At 41.1% G+C, this 15,475-nt stretch overlaps 1 protein-coding gene across 2 annotated transcripts in view; it reads left to right on the top strand.

The window, feature by feature from the left end:
- Nucleotides 1-14,108, top strand: part of LOC120058195 (solute carrier family 35 member F5-like) — a 30,788-nt gene extending 16,680 nt beyond the window's left edge. For both annotated transcript variants that reach the window (XM_039006682.1, XM_039006683.1), the window contains exons 9-17: nt 3,163-3,244; nt 3,472-3,559; nt 3,648-3,712; nt 4,039-4,143; nt 4,398-4,557; nt 5,875-5,965; nt 6,576-6,733; nt 7,059-7,159; nt 11,778-14,108. In XM_039006682.1, the coding sequence (XP_038862610.1) occupies nt 3,163-3,244; nt 3,472-3,559; nt 3,648-3,712; nt 4,039-4,143; nt 4,398-4,557; nt 5,875-5,965; nt 6,576-6,733; nt 7,059-7,140 (831 nt within the window). In that variant the 3' untranslated portion in view covers nt 7,141-7,159; nt 11,778-14,108. The remainder of the gene's footprint in view (nt 1-3,162; nt 3,245-3,471; nt 3,560-3,647; nt 3,713-4,038; nt 4,144-4,397; nt 4,558-5,874; nt 5,966-6,575; nt 6,734-7,058; nt 7,160-11,777) is intronic.
- Nucleotides 14,109-15,475: the final 1,367 nt, after the last annotated feature.

Raw genomic sequence — 15,475 nt, 5'->3', positions numbered from 1 at the left:
AATTCTATGATTTGATATTTGATAGAGCAGTCTGACTGAGCGGTGGTAGGCAGCAGGCTCGTAAGCATTCATTCAAACAGCACTTTCGTGCGTTTTGCCAGCAGCTCCTCGCTGTGTTTCAAGCATTGAGCTGTTATTGACTTCAAGCCTATCAACTCCACAGATTAGGCTGGTGTAACCGATGTGAAATGGCTAGCTAGTTAGCGAGGTGCGCGCTAATAGCGTTTCAAACGTCACTCGCTCTGAGACTTGCAGTAGTTGTTCCCCTTGCAGAGGGGAGTTACCCGGCTTTTGTGGAGCGATGGGTAACGATGCTTCGAGGGTGGCTGCTGTTGATGTGTTCCTGGTTCGAGCCCAGTTATTGGCGAGGAGAGGGACGGAAAGCTATACTGTTACACTGGCAATACTAAAGTGCCTATAAGAACATCCAATAGTCAAAGGTATATGAAATACAAATGGTATAGAGATAAATAGTCCTATAAATACTATATTAACTACAACCTAAAACCTCGTACCTTGGAATATTGAGGACTCATGTTAAAAGGAACCACCAGCTTTCATATGTTCTCATGTTCTGAGCAAGGAACTTAAACGTTAGCTTTTTTACATGGCACATATTGCACTTTTACTTTCTTTTCCAACACTTTGTTTTTGCATTATTTAAACCAAATTGAACATGTTTCATTATTTATTTGAGGGTAAATTGATTTTTATTGATGTATTATATTAAGTTAAAATAAGTGTTCATTCAGTATTGTTGTAATTGTCATTATTACAAATAAACAATCGCCCAATTAATCGGTATCGGCTTTTTTTGGTCCTCCAATAATCGGTATCGGCGTTGAAAAATCGTAATCGGTCGATTTGTGACCAAAAATATTGGCACCCTTGCACTTTTTTCAAGTAACTCACAATTTTCACAACAAATAAGTTGAAATTGGCCAAAGTATTTGGTCTCCACAATTCTTTATTTCACTGTTAAAATTGCAGAACCTTTTTTTGGATTCAGAACTTAATATATCAATTTAAATCATTAAATAAACAAATGGCATTGACAAAATTATTGACACCCTAGTCTTAATATTTTGTTGCACAGCCTTTGGTCAAAATAACTGCAATCAAGCTTTTCCTATAGCCATCGATGAACTTCCTGCACCTCTGTACTGGCAATTTGGCCCACTTCTTCCAGGGTGCTTTCTCCCAACTACTGTTTTCAGATCTCTCCACAAGTTGTTGGCCACTTCAGAACAGTCCAGCGTTTTGTCTTGAACCGTTCCTGGGTGCTTTTTAAAGTGTTTTGGGCGTCTGCTGAAAGACCTGTGACCTTCGACAAAGACCCATCTTTCTGACACTGGGTCTGATATTGCGCTCCAAAATGCCTTGGTGTTCTCCTGATTTCATTATGCCATGCACATGTTCAAGGCACCTAGTGCCAGAGGCAGAAAAGCTACCCCAAAACATCACTGAACCACCTCCATGTTTGACTGTACGGAAGGTGTTTTCTTTGAAGGCTTTTTTTTTTTTTTTTTTCTGTAAACATAGAGATGGTGTGCTTTTACTAAAATGCTCTAATTTGGTCTCATCTGTCCACAGCACATTATCCCAGAAGGATTTTGGCATGTTCAGGTGTGTTTTGGCAAGTTGCAGTCGGGATTTCTTATCTCTCTCTCTCAGCAGTGGGGTCCTCCTGGGTCTCCTACCATATAACCCCCTTTCATTGAGTTGGTGTCGGATGGTGCGAGTTAACTCTCTTAACTTGGGTCTGAATGTCTTGAATCTGTGTGGCAGTTGATCGAGGTGCTTTCTCCACCAATCCTTCGCTTCCATCAAGTTGTCTCTTGCAACCATGTCCAGGGAGGTTGGCTACAGAGGCATGGGCCTTAAACATATTGATAACATGTACGGTGGAAACCGGAACATCAAGGTTTCTGGAGATTCGAGATTGTCCATGTTTGGCTACATGGGGGCGGCAGATAGCCTTGTGGACAGAGCATTGGGCAAGTAACTGAAAAGTTGCTGGATCGAATCCCAGAGCTAACAAGGTAAAATCTGTCGTTCTGCCCCACTGTTCCCCGGTAGGCTGTCATTGTAAATAAGAATTTGTCCCTAAATGTCTTGCCTAGTTAAATAAAATAAAAAACACTTAAAAAATATATATTATTGTCTGACCTCTTCAGATAATTCTGTTTTTCTTTTCTCCATGCTCATTGCGGTACACACAAAGTGACACAAAACAGGAAGAATGAGTCGTTTTCTCTATTAAAACGGTTTGAATTAGTGTTTTTTTATATTGCAGGCACCCCAGGTGAGTTTAATTCCAAAGTAGAGGAGAATCACCTGCTTGAAATCGAATTATTTGTAACTACTTCCAGACGGTGCCAATAATATTGTCTGGGTCATTTTAGGACTTCTTTGTGGAATAAGCTAAGATGTTGTAAATTATTCTTGTTTTGTTCAACTGTAAACCAAAGACATATGTGGATACCAAAATATTTTTTCAATAGTTTTCTGATAGACATGGTGCATTATTTGAAAAAAAGTTTTGGCCACGACTGTATATACTCGTTGTTAGGGTGGGATTGGCGGGTGGGTTCCGTGGGTGGCTTTTTACCATTTCTTTGGAATCATCAGGTCTTACTCATTGTTAGAATTTTTGGAGGTCCAAATCGGACGTTATTTTAATGTATTGAATATTATATGAATCCTAACATTGAAAGTAGCCAATTTGGGTGCGATCAATTTTCTTAATTTCTCAGAGATCAAATTATATTTCAATAAAATGTTACAGGAATGCTAATCTTATCTGTTTCTAACTACAGAAACGATTTAAGAACAATCTGAGATGGCGGGTGTCAAACCTCTTTCTTGTGCTTTTTGAGGTGGAATGACCCCCCCCCCCACCAAGAAGTCATGGCTTTGTGGTTTGCCCTTCATGAATAGTGTAAATTAGTGTCAATTAACACATTATGCATGCAGAATCCTGAACTCGTTTATCTTACAAACTTTGCGCTTGTAAACAAATCTTTGTATCATCACTCATTTCCCACATGAGCAATGACTCAGAGCTGAGGGAAAACTACACACATGAGTAATCGTGAATCTACCAATCACACATTAAAAGTGTCATGCTGACCCGTATCTGCCTCCTGCTCTCCCTCACAGTGGTTCCTAGCCAACCTCTCCTACCAAGAGGCCCTGTCTGACACTCCGGTTGCCATAGTGAACGTTCTGTCCTCCACTTCAGGTGAGTCCGTAGACTAAATATGACTTTACACAGCTAATTTTACATGTAGGATCTTACAATGAAAAAAACATGGATGTTTCTAAAAAAAAATTTTTTAAGTCAGTATTGTTCCTTTGTAATAACTTGTTGCAAAGAAATGTTACGATGTTAGAAAACTACAGAATGGGTATTTCAACATGTCACCTTACACAGGTTGTTGGTATTCTCGCTGGTATTTGTCTCACCAGGTCTCTTCACCCTCATCCTGGCGGCCGTATTTCCCAGTAACAGCAGTGACCGCTTTACTCTGTCCAAGCTTTTAGCTGTGGCTCTGAGGTAAGCCATGACATCAGCTGAATTATTGTAGTTACTCTGGTTTCTTACTATTATCTGTAGTTACATTGTCTGGTCCCTTTCCCCATAGCATGGGAGGAGTGGCTCTGGTCAGTTTTTCCAGCATGGACAGCCCCGATGGGAACGGTGCTACAGGTAACAATGGGAGATAGAAGTGCTCCAGATAAACATCATTCCTCAAAACCTTTTTGTATTTGTTTGTCTTTTTCCCTTCCTCCTGTTACTTTTCTATCCCACTTCATATTGTATGTATTTGTCATGCCTTGCACCGTACTTGATTTGTGTCCTAGAAATGTGCTATATAAATACAATGTATTATTTAAGCATTAAATCATCTCTAGACGTGCAGGCCATGCCTCGATGTCACGTTTGCTTGCATTGCAGAAAAAACATTTGGAGAGTAACCATGAGGAAGGGATGTATTAGCATAACATAACATGATGAAGTCGTGTAATGTTCAGGCTCCCTGTGGTCGTTGGCTGGGGCTGCGCTGTACGCCGTCTACATCGTCATGATCAAGAGGAAGGTGGACCGGGAGGACAAGCTGGACATCCCTATGTTCTTTGGTAAGTAGATCATAGTTAGGTCTTAAACATCTTACTAGAGTCAGGTGTGGCAGCTTGGTCTGTTGCTGATTTTCAGATGGTCTTTTCTTCACTGATATAACTCCATATAATGATCCTGAATTGTATATACAGTAATTATATTCAATTAAATGTTTGTAATATGTAATATATAACATTTTCACCTGCAAATAGCGCTAAATGTCAACATATCAGTATTAATAAAGTAGTAATCTTCTCTTATTTGTGTCTCTTAGGATTTGTGGGGTTGTTCAACCTGCTCCTCCTATGGCCAGGCTTCCTTGTGCTTCACTACACAGGCTTTGAGGCCTTTGAGCTGCCCAGCAAGCTAGTGTGGACCTACATCCTCATCAACGGCCTCATCGGCACTGTGCTCTCCGAGTTCCTCTGGCTCTGGTGCGTCTCGGTTGATGAATGGATGGTTTGATTGATTGAATGACCACATATGTTTACTACTCCTTGTCCACTCTGCTATTCACACTGCAGAAACACACACTGTGCAGAAACACGTATCTTGAATCGGAAAATTATATATGTGTGCGTAACTTGGACTTGCACGTAAATCATGCATTGATGTGAATGGGAGATATGCACCAAAATGCAAGTTAGCCACACATATCTCGGGTTAAGATTCGTCCCTTTGTCTAAAGCAGTGGTCACCAGTCAAGATCACTTTCACAGTCAAAAAGCAAGTCGAGATCTACCGCTCATATTAATAAAATAGATAATGTAACGTTACCAAAATAAAAACTGTTCTGTAGTATTGAGGTTTGTGCTGTAAGCTTTTTTATTTTACTGGACTCTGGGGGGGGGGGGAACAAGGTCAAATCATGACGTCAGTGATCTTCAGGTCGGAAAGTCGGAGTTCTAGAAAGATGCCAGAGTTTCTGACTTGGAATTCCGAGTTGGATGACCGTTCCAAACTTTTTTGTCCAGTCGGATCTCGTTTTTTTCAGAGTTCAGTTGTCTTGAATGTTAGAAGTCGGAGATTTTGAAGTTCCCAGTTGTTTTGAACACGGCATTAGTCTCAGCGGAGGGGGGAGAGAGCAGCAGAGGGTCCGCCTCTCACGGTCCCTGCTCTCTCCTTCCTTTCCTCCGGTGAGACTGACCAGGGAGAGGGGACACAGTCTTCCACCTGATGGTGAAACTCAAGTCAGACCGCATCTGCGTCATGCACAAATTCAAGTTGTTCCTATGAGCAAAGAAAGTGAAATATTCCTCAATATTAAAATAGACACGACACGCTGATAATAATATAAAAAAACGCAGGCCTATCGATACACTTGGCTACTCATTCATTGCAGCTGCAGCATGAGTGGAAGTATGGAGAAGCATGTTATGTAATGATGTTGAATAAAAACAGTGTTGATGGGGCTGCAATAAAAACCTAGACATGAACTCACTCCTAAAAACAGCAGCTCTTTGCTGTATTCATGAACAGTCTTTCTCTGCTCATGGTTTTAAAAGTTATGGAATCTCAGTAGGCTGGTATCCAATTTTGGTCGTGGAAGCTGTAGGCACGGTGATTTGAGCAACCCGATTGGCCAGCGCAGTAGGAGATCGACCTGTTGGTGACCACTGGGCTATAGTGTGATATGCAGAGTTATGCCAAGTGATACAATTTTTTTTATTGCATAAGAGGAGCTTTTTTGCATTTGATTTAATTGTAACCTTGTTGTGTGTTCAATATAATGTTGTGTGTTCTCTCCATAGGGGCTGCTTCCTTACCTCCTCCCTCATAGGCACTCTGGCCCTCAGCCTCACCATCCCACTGTCCATCATAGCAGACATATGCATGCAGAAGGTAAGAGGGGGCACTATTATTACTGCATGTCTATGTTGCTATCACACCCTTGAGCATGGCTGCTCTACCAAAGGTGGAGTGTCAGTTTATAGGTCAAATAAAGTGGAATTGGTTTGTGATGGATGCTTTGTCACATGGCACTTAGCGTAATGAGTTTTATGACAGGGCATCATCTAGCAAGGTTATGAGTGAGTTTTGTCTGTCTGCCTGTGGGGATCTAACTTTGAAACCTTAGAAGCTATTCCCTTAGTAGACTGCATGGGATATAGCATCATTCGAAGTTTAAAAATAGCATTCTTTTTTTGTGGCAATAGTTAGACAACTCCCGTGCTTCTGATGTTGGATATCCAGTCTGCTGAGATGTCAAGTCAACAACTCTCATTTCATAAATACAGTACATGCTAGCTAGTAACACTGAAGTTCAAGTACAATGCACTCATCTTGTAAGAAGCCATCCTTCTGAGATGGTGGTGATTGTTATACATGTAGCTGTATTGCAAGTTTTGGAATGTTATTGACCCACTGTTAGGCAGCCGGCACTTGCTGTACATCTATAGGTATACTATATAAGCAGCTATCACATTCTTTACAGCTATATTTCGGTCCCCAGGTGAGTTTCTCCTGGCTGTTTTTCGCTGGAGCGGTTCCCGTCTTCCTCTCCTTCTTCATCGCCACTCTGTTATGCCACTACAACAACTGGGACCCCGTCATGGTGGGGCTACGAAGAGTGTTTGCCTTCATATGCCGCTCGAAACATCGGATTCAAAGGTACTGGGAAAAACACGCTACTCTTTGTATTGTTGCCTACTGTTTACTTGGCCAATGCTTTGTAAGGTTTTACTTTCACAGGAATTGTGTATACACATACACACTTAAATTTGCCCAAATTGAAATGTGCCCCATTGAATCCAGGACAATGGATAGTGTTGGTTGCCTTTAGGCTTGCTGGGATTGTATTTAAATTATTTTGCGTTTATGGCGCTAATTTGATATATTGTGATTGCACTCAATTCTTATCTGAATGCTAGTTGTTCCCATTCAGGTAGTGTTTATGATCATGGTCATGATGATAAGGATAATCCTCTTCCCTCAGATTGCCAGAGGACAGTGAACAGTGTGAAAGCCTTATTCCCTTACACACTGTCTCCCATGACAACGAAAGCTTCTGCTTGTGATCCACCAGCCAGTCACAGGGTAAGGAGACACAACTTTATTTTTTCTATGTCCTGCTACAATCTGAGGTTACCTACATAGAGCCATGACTGCATGGAACTCTATTCCACATCAAGTAACTGATGCAAGCAGTAAAATTTGATTTAAAAAACAGATTAAAAAAATACCTTATGGAACAGCGGGGACTGTGAAGCAACACAAACATAGACACATGCATACACACACACAATAACATACGCACTATATACACACATACACATGGATACCCTAGGGAACAGGCCCCGACCCCAGTGATCTGCGTGGAGGCAGAGAAAGAGAGGCCGTAGGGCGGGCTGCCTTCTGAAGAGTAGGAGGCGATCTAATAAACCCCGACTCTCCTCAATTCTGCTCGCAAACATGCATTCTTTGGACAATAACATGGACGAGTTATTGGGAAGATTAAACTACCAACGGGACATTAAAGACTGTAACATCTTGTGCTTCACGGAGTCGTGGCTGAAAGACGGCAATATCAACATACAGCTGGCTGGTTATACGATGTACCGGCAGGATAGAACAGCACCGTCTGGTCTATGTATTTTTGTAAACATCAGCTGGTGCACGATATCGAAAGGAAGTCTTAAGCTATTGCTCGCCTGAGGTAGAGTTTCTCATGATAAGCTGCAGACCACATTACCTACCGAGAGAGTTCTCATCTATAATCTTTGTAGCTGTTTACATACCACCACAGTCAGAGGCTGGCACTAAGATAGCATTGAATGAGCTGTATTCCGCCATAAGCAAACAAGAAAATGCTCACCCAGAGGCGGTGCTCCTAGTAGCCGGGGACTTTAATGCAGGGAAACTTAAATCAGTTTTACCTAACTTCTATCAACATGTTAAATGTGCAACCAGAGGGGAAAGAACTGGACCACCTATACGCCACACACAGAGATGCATACAAAGCTCTCCCTCGCCCTCCATTTGGCAAATCTGACCATAATTCTGTCCTGATTCCTGCTTACAAGCAAAAATTAAAGCATGAAGCACCAGTGACTACATCAATAAAAAAGTGGTCAGATGAAGCAGATGCTAAGCTACAGGACTGTTTTGCTAGCACAGACTGGAATATGTTCCGGGATTCCTCCAGTGGCATTGAGGAGTACACCACATCTGTCATTGGCTTCATCAATAAGTGCATCGATGACATCATCCCCACAGTAACCGTACGTACATACCCCAACCAGAAACCATGGATTACAGACAGCATCCACACTGAGCTCAAGGCTAGAGCTGCTGCTTTCAAGGAGCGGGACCCTAACCTGGAAGCTTATAAGAAATCCCGCTATGCCCTCTGACGAACCATCAAACAGTCAAAGGGACAATACAGGACTAAGATCGAGTCGTACTATACCGGCTCTGGCGCTCGTCGGATGTGGCAGGGCCTTCAAACCATTACAGACTACAAAGGGAAGCACAGCCGAGAGCTGCCCAGTGACATGAGCCTAATGGACGATCTAAACTACTTCTATGCTCGCTTCGAGGCAAATAACACTGAAACATGCCTGAGAGCACCAGCTGTACCAGAAGACTGTGATCACGCTCTCCACAGCCAATGTGAGTAAGACCTTTAGACAGGTCAACATTCACAAGGCCGCAGGGCCAGACGGATTACCAGGACGTGTCCTGCGAGCATGCACTGACCAACAAGCAGGTGTCTTCACTGACATTTTCATACTTTCCCTGTCCGTATCTGTAATACCAACGTGTTTTAAGCAGACCAGCATAGTGCCCAAGAACACTAAGGTAACCTGCCTAAATGACTACCGACCCGTACCACTCACGTCTGTAGCCATGAAGTGCTTTGAAAGGCTGGTCATGGCTCACATCAACACCATCATCCCAGAAACCCTAGACCCACTCCAATTTGCATATCGCCCCAACAGATCCACGGATGATGCCATCTCTATTGCACTCCACACTGCCCTTTCCCACCTGGACAAAAGGAACACCTATGTGAGAATGCTATTCATTGACTACAGCTCAGTTTTCAACAACTTAGTGCCCACAAAGCTTATCAATAAGCGAAGGACCCTGGGACTAAACACCTCCCTCTGCAACTGGATCCTGGACTTCCTGACGGGTCGCCCCCACGTGGTAAGGGTAGGCAACAACACATCCGCCACGTTGATCCTCAACACAGGGGCCCCCCAGGGGTGCGTGTTCAGCACCCTCCTGTACTCTCTGTTCACTCATGACTGCACGGCCAGGCACGACTCCAACACCATCATTCAATTTGCCGATGACACAACAGCGGTAGGCCTGGTCACCGACAACAACGAGACTGCCAATAGGGAGGAGGTCAGAGACCTGGCTGTGTGGTGCCAGGACAACAACCTCTCCCTCAACGTGATAAAGACAACGGAGATGATTGTGGACTGAGCACACCCCCATTCTCATCGACGGGGCTGCAGTGGAGCAGGTTGAGAGCTTCAAGTTCCTTGGTGTCCACATCACCAACAAACTAACATGGTCCAAGCACACCATGACAGTCGTGAAGCGGGCACGACAAAACCTATTCACACTCAGGAGACTAAAAAGATTTGGCATGGGTCCTCAGATCCTCAAAAGGTTCTACAGAGGCACCATCGAGAGCATACTGGCTGGTTGCATCACTGCCTGGTATGGCAACTGCTCGGCCTCCGACCGCAAGGCACTACAGAGGGTAGCTTCCTGCCATCCAGGACTTCTATACCAGGTGGTGTCAGAGGAAGGCCCTAAAAATTGTCAGACTCCAGCCACCCTAGTCATAGACTCTTCTCTCTGCTACCGCACGGCAAGCGATACCGGAGCTCCAAGTCTAGGTCCAAGAGGCTTCTAAACAGCTTCTACCCCCAAGCCATAAGACTCCTGAACATCTAGTCAAATGGCTACCCAGACTATTCACATTGACGCCCCCCCTCCCCTCTCCACACCACTGCCACTCTCTTGTCATATATGCATAGTCACTTTAATTAACTCTACCTACATGTACATACTACTTTAACTAACCGGTGCCCCCGCACATTGACTCTGTACCGGCACTCCCCTGTATATATTGTTATTTTTTATTGCTGCTCTTTAATTACTTGTTACTTTTATCTCTTATTCTATTTTTTTAAACTGCACTGTCGGTTAGGGGCTCGTAAGTAAGCATTTCACTGTATTCGGCGCATGTGACTAATAACATTTGATTTGATAACAGACACAAGTATTTGCTCTATTTGTCCAATGATATTTGCCACTTATCGTCAGGAAAACACTGGATTAAGTCACTTCCTATAATCATGTAATTTGTTTGTCTTTGAACATCTGTCTCGCTTTTATCTACTTCAATGTTTAGACACAGTATTGCGTGAGAGAGGAAGGACATGACTTAGGATGATCATCAAGTAAATATTTTAGATAAGACTCCAAGGGATCTGGATTTCACCATGTGAAAAAATGTAATTAGTTTTCCCTTTTTAGGGTTTTCAATACATTTTAAATGAAGACATGGTGTCTCGTAGATGTGCTGTTGGTGAATGCTGTATTAGAGCTAACCATTGAGTACTTATTCTGAGCTTCCAGACTATCCAGGATTTGTCTGATAAATACCCTCCCCCTTTTACCAAGGTAGACATGCAGCTAGTCTTCTGCTGGATTTATGCTGATGATGATGTAGCAAGGTTTTTTTTCTCAACGCAACCAGCTGGAGGCTGTCAGTGGTTTTCATAGCAACAATGACGACTTAAGCTGTGTTTGAATACTCATACTAACCGCACTAACCGTTCTATTTGTGACGTAAATAGAGAATGTAGTATGCTTATTGGTCATAGTATGGATATAGTTAGTATGCCAAAAGTTCCCCAATGTCGTAATACATTCGCCAAAATACGAAGTATACAAGCAGTTTACACTATTTCTGTACTTTTGGAGCACATAATGCAATTCTTCAGCAAATGGGCGTGGCTTCACAACATTTCAGATTTTAAGAAAATGGCGGAAGATTTGCAGCCGAAGTCCGTGTATTGAAATTCATTGCTTTAACTAATTATGACAAATATTAAGTAAATGTTGAGCAATGTATTAAAGTAATGCCTTTTCAAAGAAGTTACGTTGTCTGGCAATTTGTTAGCGTCGCTAGCCTTACGAAGCACGTAGCATATCATTACAGCAGTTGCTTTTATGTACCGGTATGTTAGCTAGCTACCATCCTAACGTTAGTTGGCTACTAATATATAGAACTTACTAGTATATTAACTATATGCTATCTAACTACCCAGCGTATGACTTGATTATTCACGTCATTCTTAGCTTAGCTAAGTGGTATAGGTGTGTGTTCTCAATGGATATTGTTAATGAAGTTGTATGCTAACAAGAAGTTGCATAGCAACAGCATCAACTTCCGGTAGACAGGCAACACCGCTTTAGTCACAATGCGTTTGAGACCCTCCGTGGGGCATCTAACGACCTGATATCGGCAAGATAAAAAAATATGACAATGTGAACAACAGGCACATGAAATGGATGTCTTTCAGATCTCCCTTTTTATATCAGAATAAGTCAGTGAGACCTGCAAACATCTGTCTCCAATAGAAAACCAAGGTGTACTCTCTCACCTTTTTCTGTCTCTCACCAGATCGTGAATACAGCGCGGAGCGGCTTGCTGAAGTGACAATCTTGAAGCAACCAAACAGAGACCTTGAACTACCCCCAGTGCCTCTTATTCAACCTATTTATTCTCTGCCGTGTGGAATTGACGCTCCATCTCTACAAGATGAACTCTTTTTACTTTGTACAGCGTTGATGCGACTCGTCGTTGACTGAGATTGTGTGTTTTGCTGTGTTGAATGTGTAAAAAGAAAAACTTGACGGTACTGAAGATGCCGGCCTTTTTATCAATGATTCATAGTGTCATGTGGCCACTTCAAAATGCCACACGTTTAAATAATCGGACAGAGTGGTTTCATAAGGAAAAGAGCAAGGTTGTTATTCCCGTGGCAGCGATTTTTAACAATGAAAGGGTCGCTGCTTGTTCACAGGAGTAGGTTTGGGAGCAGGCAAAATTAATTCTCGTTAATGTAGAAATAGTATGGGTGGAACAAGTCGGTCATGGATTTGATCATCAGGCTATTAGGTGATTTACACATCTGATGTAGAGATCTTGGCGTATTCACAAATAGTCTCAGAGTTAAAGTATTGATAAAGGATCCGTTTTGCCTTTTTAGATCATAATGAATAAGATTATATAGACAGGGAGGACCTGTCCCTTGATCAGCACTGCTACTCTGAGACACAGAGTAGTAGTTCCTGTGAACAAGCAGTCTCAGAAGTTTGAGAGTAGGAGACGGCACTACAGCCTATGAACTACCGCATTTGATTTCTCCCCCATATTCTACATCTCTCCATCTCTGGCCCCTGGCAGCCAGGTAATGCTGGATCATGAAGGCAAACTGTGATGAAGCCTTTTGTGTGTTAGAATGGGAACGAACATTAACCCCTCGACTAAGCTAAGCTGCTATACAGAAGTTATAATGCTGTTGCCTTTCCAACCGAAAACAGTAACCATCTCAAAACAGGTCTAAATACTGTACTACGCCATGAAATTCGAATGAAGTATTCTTACTTTAGTTTGTGTTTTGAAAAATGACTACTACAAAGACCCTCTGAGTATCTAGCCTTCGTGTTCTCCAAAAAATGGTTTACTCCAATGTTTTTTGTTCTTTTAAAGTCTTGACTGTTATGACACTAAAAAGGATTTAAGACAGACCAAGTACATGGATTTTCCAGTATGTTACAGAAGCACTATTTTTCATCCAATTAGATTCCCATAGTCGTAAATAGAAAATGTTATTGCATCTGAGATTATTCATACCACTTCGCTGGGTATTGCAGAGCTACGAACGGGGACCTGATCTGATTGAATATCTTTCACCTGTTGAAAACGGACAATTTTATGCTATAATAGAGTTTCTATGTCCAACAATTGTATTTTAGACACATTTTGTTTGATCAGCACATGAAATTCAAATCAATCACCCACTCACCCTTATTCTATTGCTGATTTTATTTGACTTAAACACATGTTTGATCGGTTAAAGTGAACTGTCTCTTCTGTAACCCTTGATGTACACCATGACAAAGGGCATGTTATCAATGTTATTCCACCAGCTGTCAACCTGTGTACAGAACTTTATGGAGTGTTTGCCCAGCACCCATTGTGGATGGAAGACATTTTATGACTTGAGCTCACTGCAGGAAGTAATAACTTGCCCTGTAAAGTGAAAAAAGTTCAGCCCATCAAGTGCATGTTTTACCTTTGTCCAACTCGGTTGTTACTTTCACATTGTAAAAAAATAAAATAATCATCTACCCTAGCCAGTAGCTCTTATTACCATCAGCTATGATTCATGCACAAAGGAAACCAGCCGTGAGATGTATTTGGATGTTTAAAACATGTGGTTCCTGTAGCCTATTTTTACTTGCGAAAAACCCAGCCACTCTGGAACTATACATCCTAAGAAAGTTGATCATTTGTTTCCTATCTAAACATTTATCAGATTTCCCCCCATATCATCCATGTTGAAGTCTCTTATTCATGGGCGAGGTGCCAGATGCATAAGTGCATTGTATATATTTTCTCAAAGCTCATGTTTTTAAAAGGTTTTTTAAAAAATGTATTTTTTTCAACGGTTCTTACGAAATGTGCGTATATCGTATGAAGGTTGTTTTTTTCTTTCTCAGGTACTTTGGTGGAAGGATGACTTTTTCCTCTGTCCAATCAGATTTTGTTTTGATAATTTCCTGTCCTTTATTAATGGATCTCTTTTAAAAAGATGTATACAGATTTATCTAAGTGTGATTATCGTAGTTTAGCCTATCATCACAGGCTCTTTTAAGAGTCTTTGGTGAAATTGCGTAAAGTACTTTTTCTAATGTTATGCTGCACTATTAAAACTGAAGATTTTCATTCTTGTCTCAAATATCGTTTTTTTAGTAGGTATGACTCCAGTGCTATTTTCCCAAATCAGATTGTAAGAATTTTTTTAAATTGTGATTCTTCCCTTACGAAAGCAGTAAAAGAGTATTATACATATATAACTGAAAAACGTATAAAAACTTGTGGTAAATTCAGACATACTATAGAATATAGCATTCTTATAGTAAAAATATAGCAATAACTATAGCAATGTTATAGTGATCCTATAAGATTATTATAGAAATATTCTGATGGTAAATTCGGGACATACTATAGTATTCTTAAAACAATAAAATTACTTTGCTAAAATATTTACCTAGCCTAATATTTCCCAATGATATCGGTAATTTTTTTCATTAAAATCCAGGAAGTAATTTTCGATTAATTTGCGCCGAGCCGCGACTTGGGTCAGAGTCAGAACTTACTTATAAATCTTTGGAACAAGAGGAAGAGTATCAACCAGATGACACAAACTGAAGAAAACATTAACCTAGTAGGTCGATTTTTGTAACATGTTTCAAAGCAAAAAAGATTGTTCTTGTGCAATTCAATGACAAGACAACATTTGTTGCATAAAGTGAGGATAAATACATAGTTTTTCATACATTCTAGATACAATCGTAAATGTCGCATTTTGAAATAAAATTGTAGAATTCTAAATACTGATCCAACTAGCCTAAAAACGGTCTCTGGTAAAGGCTAATGCCTAAGCAAATGTTCTAAGGAGGTTAAAATATTTTTGATGAACCACCCCTTTTTAAGTAAGTAAATGTTTTTGAATTATAAAACAGTTCTCGTCGTCCTTTCTGCCATGACTCAAGTTGTTTGCTTGCTGTACTCCGTTAGACAGTTTTAGTAGTTAACGAGAAATAGTTTCGTGAATATGTTTTGCATAATCCTATATGGCGCTCTATAAATTAAAACACTTATAAGACAAATGATCGTTGTACTACAATATGCGTTAAACATTTACGTTAAATTAAGTAAAACTGCACATCCATACAATATTTTTCTGCTTGCTGTATTGTTACAATGTTAATACACCTGCTTTTGTATTCGAATTGTGACTAGTTTGCATCCCCGCTGTACAGCTCAAGTCACCCTACCATGCTGTCTCGTAGGGTTGTGACGGCTATGTCTTGGAGTGCTGCTTTTGGGGTTTGGAGGAAGGGTGTGGATCCACCAGCCATGATGTCTGGGAATACACAGTATGACAGACAGTTAAAGAGATTTAATACAGATTCATTCAACCTCCAACTTCTAATCATATTTTTTACTCTCAATCTCTACTCCTCATATTCTGATCATCATGCTTAAACCAAACACACTCACTGTTAGAAACTGTGTTTCCTCTCTCA

The sequence above is a fragment of the Salvelinus namaycush genome, chromosome 13, assembly GCF_016432855.1.
Source record: "Salvelinus namaycush isolate Seneca chromosome 13, SaNama_1.0, whole genome shotgun sequence".
NCBI classification, from domain to species: domain Eukaryota; kingdom Metazoa; phylum Chordata; class Actinopteri; order Salmoniformes; family Salmonidae; genus Salvelinus; species Salvelinus namaycush.
The sequence above is the reverse complement of the archived record's forward strand: the minus strand, read 5'-3'. Positions and strand labels throughout refer to the sequence as shown.